The sequence below is a fragment of the Sinocyclocheilus rhinocerous genome, unplaced genomic scaffold, assembly GCF_001515625.1.
Source record: "Sinocyclocheilus rhinocerous isolate Xijiao unplaced genomic scaffold, SAMN03320098_v1.1 scaffold561, whole genome shotgun sequence".
NCBI lineage: Eukaryota > Metazoa > Chordata > Actinopteri > Cypriniformes > Cyprinidae > Sinocyclocheilus > Sinocyclocheilus rhinocerous.
Window position 1 is genome coordinate 974,359 of NW_015641041.1, and position 10,036 is coordinate 984,394.

At 32.4% G+C, this 10,036-nt stretch overlaps 1 protein-coding gene and 1 long non-coding RNA gene across 2 annotated transcripts in view; one reads left to right on the top strand and one right to left on the bottom strand.

Moving 5' to 3' along the window:
• The window catches only part of deaf1 (DEAF1 transcription factor), a 21,762-nt gene that overhangs the window by 4,671 nt on the left and 7,055 nt on the right, over window positions 1-10,036 (top strand). The window contains exons 3-8 of the mRNA XM_016570802.1: window positions 884-1,013; window positions 2,812-2,958; window positions 4,471-4,690; window positions 5,124-5,166; window positions 5,245-5,368; window positions 6,636-6,764. Of these exons, the coding sequence (XP_016426288.1) occupies window positions 884-1,013; window positions 2,812-2,958; window positions 4,471-4,690; window positions 5,124-5,166; window positions 5,245-5,368; window positions 6,636-6,764 (793 nt within the window). The remainder of the gene's footprint in view (window positions 1-883; window positions 1,014-2,811; window positions 2,959-4,470; window positions 4,691-5,123; window positions 5,167-5,244; window positions 5,369-6,635; window positions 6,765-10,036) is intronic.
• On the bottom strand, window positions 5,249-8,131 carry LOC107754386 (uncharacterized). Its single transcript, XR_001641578.1, has 3 exons — window positions 8,060-8,131; window positions 7,590-7,595; window positions 5,249-5,259 (listed from the first exon to the last, which is right to left on the bottom strand). It is a non-coding gene; the product is annotated as an uncharacterized LOC107754386 (long non-coding RNA).

The following is a 10,036-nucleotide window of genomic DNA, read 5'->3' on the forward strand; positions in this document are numbered from 1 at the left end:
GTATTGAATAAAACTTGTTTTTATTATGTTTTATTTAGTGCTGTCACACGATTAATCGCAATTAATCGCATCCAAAATAAAAGATTTTGTTTGCATACTATGTGTGTGTTCTGTGTATATTTATTATGTATATATAAATGCACACACATGCATGTATATATTTAAGAAAAATATGTTTCGTTTATATATTAAATATATTTATACATGATATAAATTATATTAATATAAATATATACATGTAAATACATGTAAATATTTTCAAAATATATACTGTATGTGTGTGCTTTTATATATACATAATAAATATACACAGTACATACACATATATTATGCAAACAAAAACTATTTTAGTTAACATTTTAGTATCATTTATTTTAGTTATCATTTAGATTATTTTAGTATCATTTAGATACTATTATAGTTTTTATCAGTATTTTGAATTAGTTTTTTTTTTATAATTTCATTAAGTTTAGTTAAAGTTGTAGTATTTTTGTGTCATTTTTTATTAGTTTTAGTTTTTTATATAATTGTATTATATATATATATAATTTTATTAATATTATTATTTATACAATATATACTTTATTATAGTTGTTATTGATTTCTGTAGTCATTTTAGTACGTCAAGTTAAACTAAATGAAAATGAGAGGTTTTCTCTTCAACTAGCTGAAATAAAATAAAATTTTATTATATTTTATTTAATTTCAGGTAGGGTTTATTTTATTTAAGTTAACAAAAATAGTTTTATAGTTTTAGATTTAGTCCAAAATAATCACGGTAATACCGTTTATTTTTAGTTAGTGTGAAATAAATGTTAGGACAGATATGTTTTGGATCAAAATAAAAACATCAGATTTAATATGTCTTAACTGATTCATGTAGACAGGCAGAACTACGCTTCAGATCGGAGACAGTCTGAGTACCCAGAAGGCCACGCTGATCGTGGTGCACACGGATGGGAGCATCGTGGACGCCACAGGGCTGAAAGGCACCGCAACACCTATGACACCTGGTAAACTGGACTGCTAGGAGCTATAAAACTAGACGTAAAGGGGTCCTATTATGCTTTTTCACTTTTTCAACTTTAGTTAGTCTGTAATGTTGCTGTTTGAGCAAAAAAAAGTTACAAAGCTCAAAGTCCATTTCAAAAGGAGATATTTTATTTAACAGAAATCACTTTTCAAAAACTACAACGAATGACTCGTTTGGACTACAAACGCATATTTTCCAGGATTTGTGATATCACAAATATCGACGAATGGGACGAGACCTGGTTGAGCTGCACTAGAGAAGGCAACGAGTGTTATCACTATGTCGGAGACACGCTAGCTTTCCCAAGGCAGACGAACTTAGAGTGGTTACAATCATCCGGGTTTAAATCGCGCTCAAATTGATTTGATTTTGACGCAATATTTACACTGAAGCTCGCAGGCGGCTATGGTAAGGGGCATGACATTTCCCGACCAGGCGCCGAGTGGTGCCAATCACAACACACACTGGCCCAGCTAACCAATCACAACACACACTGGCCCAGCTAACCAATCACAACACACACTGGCCCAGCTAACCAATCACAACGCACACTGGCCCAGCTAACCCGGGCCTTCATTTGATGCAGGAACTATTCTAGCCGTTCATGCCAGACTGGGGAGAGAGGTGTTGTAATAATGTAAAATATGTGAAAAATAATGTGTTTTTCAAACAACCTAGTATGAGAGCCTGTTCTAGTACACCCCCAAAACAAAATCAAGACTTTGAAAAAGAGCATAATAGGACCCCTTTAAAAAAAACATGAGTGGGGTATTGCTGATGTGTTTTATGTCAATAGCTATGTTTCCATCCACCTATTTTTATGCACATTTTGGAATATCGCATAAAAATGCATCATGCAATGCTTCCTAAGAATTTGGCCAAAATATGTAATTATGCTTCCTACCTTTTGAAGCAGCTTTTAAATCAGGAGCAAACCTGTAATATAACAAAGAGGCGCAGCAAACCTGGAACTTAAAAAAGTTACATTTACAAAAATCACAATTAAAATTTTTAAAAACATATACTATTTATAATTTATTATTTCACTGTAGGCTTTATTTAATTTTTAGTTATTTTAGTACTTAAAGTTGATATACTTGATATAATAGTTGATATAATTTGATTGTGTGTGTCATTTTTTATTAGTTTTAGTTTTTTATATAATTGTATTATATATATATATAATTTTATTAATATTATTATTTATACAATATATACTTTATTATAGTTGTTATTGATTTCTGTAGTCATTTTAGTACGTCAAGTTAAACTAAATGAAAATGAGAGGTTTTCTCTTCAACTAGCTGAAATAAAATAAAATTTTATTATATTTTATTTAATTTCAGGTAGGGTTTATTTTATTTAAGTTAACAAAAATAGTTTTATAGTTTTAGATTTAGTCCAAAATAATCACGGTAATACCGTTTATTTTTAGTTAGTGTGAAATAAATGTTAGGACAGATATGTTTTGGATCAAAATAAAAACATCAGATTTAATATGTCTTAACTGATTCATGTAGACAGGCAGAACTACGCTTCAGATCGGAGACAGTCTGAGTACCCAGAAGGCCACGCTGATCGTGGTGCACACGGATGGGAGCATCGTGGACGCCACAGGGCTGAAAGGCACCGCAACACCTATGACACCTGGTAAACTGGACTGCTAGGAGCTATAAAACTAGACGTAAAGGGGTCCTATTATGCTTTTTCACTTTTTCAACTTTAGTTAGTCTGTGAAATGCAGTATTTCTATACTCGTGTGTGTTTTTCCCTCTCAGGTCCTCAAACCCCGAGCACCCCTCTGACGTCTGGACACGATAAGGACGTCTCTAAGTACAACTGGGATCCGTCGGTTTACGACAACGAGCTCCCCGTGCGCTGCAGGAACACCAGCGGGATTCTGTACAAAAGCAGACTGGGCTCAGGTACACAGTCGACACAAGAGGGCGTCACACGACTAACACTAAGCCAGCTGTGTGTTTCAAAACCTCTCAGGAAGTGTGCAGGAAATCAAACACATGATCATCTGCAGGTTAACAAGCTGTCAGGACAGTATTGGCAGTAACAAAGGCTGCAGCCTAATTTGCATTTGGGGGGGAAAACTAATTGCGATTTTGCTGTTCAAAAAAATTGTGATTTAAAATGGGATTTTAAAAAACTACGGGTTTGCTGTGCTTGTTTGTAGGGCTGCACAACTTCAAATCTTTGTGATTATATATGAATATGACTATAAAGCAATAATTAATAACAACGATTATTATTTCTTTTATTATGATGATTATTACGGAATAAATACATACAAATACTAAGTATTTCACTTCAAAATAAAGAAATCAAGTAAGTGAGTATTTAATAAAATTAAGTAATTATAATTTTATTTGAAAGAAAACTGTAAAAGTACAATGCTAATATTTATGACTGTATTAATTTCTTGATTTTCAAACTTTAAAATTATTATTCATTTATTATTTTACAAATTATTATTATATAATTTTTTCTTAAATACTTTTTGTGTTTTACAATGAAATATTACAATAGTAATATTTTGTATTTTCAAGTAATTAAATTTTATTTTGTAATTATAATCACAATAATATAATTAAAACAATACGCTTGTTATTAGTAGTAGTATTTTTATTATTAGACTTTATTTAGTTGTGAAAAAATGGTGAGGAAAGTTCTCACAGCAGATTTTAAATTAAAAACCTCAAATGATGAATTTTAAAGTAACGTATTTGCTAGGTGATAAATATTACATGAAAACGCAAAATAATGCACAAAAATGAGGTAACCCTTTACAGTAAGTTTCCATTTGTTAACTATAATAGTTAACAAGAACCAACAATGAAAAACACTTGTAAAGCATTTATTAATCTGAGTTAATGTTCATGTCAACATCTACTAATACATTATTACAATGTATTTAAAAAGCTGTATCTGTTATTATTTACAGTGTTTACAATATTATTTACTGGACCTGAGCTGACATTAACTAACAATGAACAGTTGCATTTTTTATTAACTAACATTAACACAGATTAACCAATACTGTAACGAATGTATTGCTCATTGTTAGGTAATGTTAGTTAATGCATTAGTCAATGTAACCTACTAAGGACTTTATAGTAAAGTGTTACTGGCTTTATAGTGTCAAGACACAATTTAATGATGTGATAGTAAGTCTTACATACATTTTTTTTACAACTAAAAAGGTCAGAAGAGAAACATCACAAATGGTTTTTCAGCTGCACAAGGAATTGTGGGTACTATAAGCCCAAAGACATGAGAAATCCACTGGAAAATAGTTCACTATCTGGGCTGCTTTGGCATACTGTTTTCTATGTGCCATGATTTAAGACACACTCATTACTATACAAGGACACATAATATAAGAATTGAGACACAGCCAGTGACTGATCTTTAATCTTTGACCTCAGGGGGCAAAGGGCGCTGTATCAAACACAACAATAACTGGTACACCCCGACAGAGTTTGAGGGTATGTCAGGAAGAGCCAGCAGCAAAGACTGGAAGAGAAGTATCCGCTACGCCGGCCGACCTCTACAGTGTCTCATTCAGGTCAGACCAGCCTTTGGAGGCCACACACACACACTCACACACACACACACACACACACACACACACACACACACACACACACACACACACTTTTATTAATTATATGATTTATATTACAAGTTACCATTATATAATACTTATATGAATTGTTATTTAAGTATTATTATTACACAATAATATAAAATCATAAAATTAAATACAGAAAAAATATTCAAACAAGCAATATATTTCTAAATAAATATTATGTAAAAAAGGAATCAAAATAAAAATATACTATGAAATAAAATAAAAATAAAATATTTATAAAATATTATTATATAAAGGTTATTATTAAAAAACAGTAAAATAATAATCATATAGATTTAATAAATATAATATTAATATTATGCAAAAATAAATATACAGCGTAAGTATGTTGCATGTGAATCTGTTTTAAATGGAAAAAATCTTGCTTATTTCATTTAGCTTACATACTGTAGCAAAACTCCTCTTTCTTTGCCTGTTTCTTCTGCAGTGTACGAAGGACGGATCTTTCGAAGGAGAGGACGTCTCCATGGTAATTTGTAATGGCTGAAGTCTCAGTTGTGATGTCATATCGCTCTAGAGACTAATTGTGGATTTTGGTGCCCTACAGACGGGCCCCGTCAGACTGTTCGTCCCTTATAAAAGAAGGAAGAAGGACAGCGAGCGGGCAGCTTCTCCTGAGAAGAAGGAAGTTCATTCTCCAAAGAATATCACCCTGGCTCCTGGAGCAACATGTAAGAGCCTTACTGTTCCCCTGTGCCTCCGCACATTTATTCCCAATATTTACATCCCATCAAACATTGTCAGTCAAGACAGATTACCACCTGCACCTGGTATTAACATCCATCTAAACCGCGTCTCCTGTCACCAGATTCTGATGTTGTTGAGAAAAAAATTTTTTTGCTGCTAAATGAAAATAAAATGACTTAATTTATTAATTAACTCGGCATGAGTTCAGAACTAATTTTAAAAAAAATAATTTTTCGTGTAGGCCAGCAACTAACAACATCACAAGCTGGTGTTGATGGAATATATATGTGTGTGTATATATATATATATATATATACATATATAATAAATATTTATATTATATATAAATATATATACATATATAATAATTATAATTAATTAAAATAATACAATAAAATAAATTATTTAAAAATACTAAATAAATAAAATAATAATAAAATAAAACAATTAAATCCGAAACCAAAATTCATTATTTTCTGCTTCTGACTAAAATAAAATACATAATACATAATATGTAATACACAAATTAATAAATTACTAAAAATAAATAATAAAAAACAAAATTAATAAAATAAAAAAACAAAGTGCATAATTTTCTGCATCTTTGTTTTTTGTTGTTTGTTTTGGAAATGTCATTAATTGCATATTGTATTTCAGACAGATACATAAAATAATGAATTTTGAATTTTTATATAATTTATTTATTATTATTTGATTTATTTTGTATTTTTTAATAATTTACAGATACATAAAATAATGAATTTTGAATTTTTATATAATTTATTTATTATTTGATTTATTTGGTATTTTTTTATAATTTATTTTCATTGTATTATTTGATTTATTTTAATCAAGCAATATAAATAAATATTAATATTATGTTAAAAAGGAATCAAAAATATTAATAAAAAAATATATGAAATATGAAATAAAATGAATTTTTTATGGTTGCATCTAAATAGTAAACCCTTTTAAGTGGAACTTAATAATATAAATATACAGATGTGTATTATTAAACTTTTTGTATAAATACTATATAATAATATTATTATTCCAGTATCCAAAGAGATACATATATACAGTATATATATATAATTTTTTTTTTTGTATCGGTGGTTATGACTCTCAGGTGTGATTCTGTTGTGAGTTTTCTGATATCAAACCGTGTGACGTCTCTCATAAGGATCAGCAAAGTGAGTAATTCTCTCAGGAGACACTGGAAACGGCTCATGACTGTCTGTCTGCTCTCAGTTACAATGACTCCGTCTGGACAGATCACCACATCAGGCACGCTGACCTTTGACCGAACGGCGACAGGAGAGACGGCAGCCATCATCTCCGACAGCCCTGTGCCCACTGACGTCTTCACCAACACAACCGGTGGGTGGTGTCAAATACTACAGCCAAAGGGTGTTTTTAATGACCAAAACCACATACTTGCATGCTACTATTTTGGAAGTATGTAGTATGGGTTTTGTGCACATTATGTAGACTTTCTGGACGTATTTGCCAAAATGTGCAGTATAGAACAGAGCACACTGTGAGGAATACTGTATCCTACAATGCAGTGCACTTGGGTTGACCTTCCATCATAAATATGCAGAATAAGTGTATGATAACTGGATGCCACTTGGATGAGTAAGAACAGCCAATCAGATTAAAGCTCTGCCAGAGCACTTGCGTTTTTTGTGTGCAATTTGCATCAGAGGGTCATTGACTGGTCCGTCGGCGGTCTGTGATCGTGCCATCTGAGGATGAGACTCTCTCCCCCTCTGAAGCCCAGGATTGGCCTCTTTCTGGCTCTTTTTTGGCTGGAAATAAAAGGGCTGTTATTTTTAGGCCCCTTTGTGTGAGACGGAGGCCGTTTTGAGCTCAGCGTGAGACTCTGATAATGAGTCGTTCTGTGTTTTTGTAACCTGTCCAGTTGGGGTGACTTCTGTTAAATGGCACTTTTGTGGGACAGAGGGTACATCGGGTCTGTCCTGTTATGGGTCACGCTTGGACCGTCCAAAGCCATCCTGTGAGCAAATGTCGGGAGACTTCATAACACCTCTGAACCAATGATTTGTAGATTATTTCATCCGAGTGTTTCTAGAAATGACATTATCTGCTGAATTAATGAAGCACTGCTGAAGTTAATGCATTAACCTTTCAGATTAATTAAACGTTTAATGCTGTTAAATTCACTTAATGCTGTTTTAGCACATTTAGCTAATTTGACATTCATTCTGTGCAATGTTAATTTTTAAATCCTTAACAAAAAAAAAACACTTAGTCTAAAAACATGAACTCAAACTTTCTATGTTTTCCTGGCCTTATTGTGAATGATTTATCAGTACGTTATTTCAACTAAAAAAATAAAATTAAATAAATATTCAAAATTCAATTAAATTATCCAATGAAATATTTCATATTTTAATTCAAACAATTGACCTTTCCTGTTGATGTCATCAAGGCTGCTTAGGTTTCACAAGCAGATCAATTCCTGATGTATAAAGTCAAAGTCATGCGCTACATTTTTTTTCCATTGAATATTCTGTTTTAGCATTGCATCACTTGCTCACCAGTGGATGCTCTGCAGTGAATGGGTGCCGTCAGAATGAGAGTCCAAACAGCTGATAAAAACATCACAATAATTTACAAGTAATCCACACCACTCCAGTCCATCAGTTAACGTCTTGAGAAGTGAAAAGCTGCATGTTTGTAAGAAACAAATCCATCATTAATGCGTTTTAACATCAAACTGTTGCTAAAATACTATTCATATTTTCTATAATGCTTCCTCCAGTGAAAAAGTCACGAATCAGGAGAGAAATCTGCACAGATCAAGCTCCGTTTACAAGCCAAAACTGTTCTAAACAAATATGTGGCTGGATTTTGATGTGGGATAGACAGAGGTCTTCCTTCAGGACTTTTTCACTGAAGGAAGTGTTATTATCGATTATCAACTCATATTCTGGCCAGAAGCGACTGTTTAAAATTAAAATGCCTTAATGATGGATTTGTTTCTTACAAACATGCAGACATTAACTGATGGACTGGAGTGGTGTGGATTACTTGTGGATTATTGTGATGTTTTTATCAGCTGTTTGGACTCTCATTCTGACGGCACCCATTCACTGCAGAGCATCCACTGGTGACCAAGTGATATATTGCTACATTTCTCCAAATCTGTTCCCATGAAGAAACAAACTCATCCTCATCTTAAAAAGCACATTTTCATTTTTGGGTGAACTACTCCTTTAAGTACAAATTTACTAAACTATTTACAATTAATTATTTTCATTTACGGATAGCCAATAATTCCATACACCGCTTTATATCCTTCTTTCAAAGTCTTTTCATTCTTGTCTTGCTCTCTTTTCAAGAGAAAAGGATCATGGTTTGAATTCAGTCTGAGGGTTTATTTCTGAAGTTGAGGGCAGTCGTCCGGTGTAGATGTTTCGCTTCAGGGAGCGTGACCTGGCTCTGTGTCACTGATCCACCACTGTGCTCTGTGTCTCAGGAAATCATCGTTCTCTCCTTCTTTTTATCTCTGTCAGGTTGTGTGTGTGTCTGAAATGCTTCAGCACTTCTCTTTTAAAGCATCCTGACCTCGACTCGCTTGGACTGATTCAAGAAAATAACCAGACAAAAAGTGTGTCCACAGCCGTGGACCGTAATTCAGGTTTTCTTTTTAATTTCAATTAAGGTTTTAATAATTTTCTTGTGCGTTTTTGTCATTTTTAGTAGTTTTATTATTATTTTTTAAATATGTGCATGTAGTTTTTATTCATTTTTATTTCAGGTTTTGTTATTTTAGTACATCAAGTTAAACAAATTTTTTTTATTTTTAATTTAATATTTTAGCAACTAGCTAAAGTATTTCATACTGTGTATATATATATATTAGGTTTTTATAACCATAATCCTCATCACAAATGATATATATATATATATATATATATACTCCAGTCGTCCGGTGTAGATGTTTCGCTTCAGGGAGCGTGACCTGGCTCTGTGTCACTGATCCACCACTGTGCTCTGTGTCCCAGGAAATCATCGTTCTCTCCTTCTTTTTTAGCTCTGTCAGGTTGTGTGTGTGTCTGAAATGCTTCAGCACTTCTCTTTTAAAGCATCCTGACCTCGACTCGCTTGGACTGATTCAAGAAAATAACCAGACAAAAAGTGTGTCCACAGCCGTGGACCGTAATATTACAGAAAAAATTCATTTCTGCCACAGGAAAATGGGTGCATATTCTCACGTCTACAAAGTATTGATGTAGGAGCAGGGGCCTAGTGGTTAATGCACATGCTCAGACACATTGAGCTGTGGTGCTCATGTGGCCACCATGAGTTCAAATCCACCTTTCAGGAGTCTTAAAGTCAAGGAGAAAAAAAACGTCTTGGTGAATGTATGTCTATAGTGAATATAAATTTTTCTTACATACATTTTCTTACATATAAGCAATTGTTCAGGTTTTCATCTTAATTTCAGTTAATAATGTTCTTGTGTGTTTTTGTTTAGAAGTTCTTTTATATATACAAATGTCTATATAGTTGTTATTTTTATTTCAGTTTTTGTTATTTTAGTACAACAATTTAAACTAAATTAAAATGGGAAATTTCATTTTAAATGTAATATTTTAGGAACTAGCTAAAATAAAAATGTT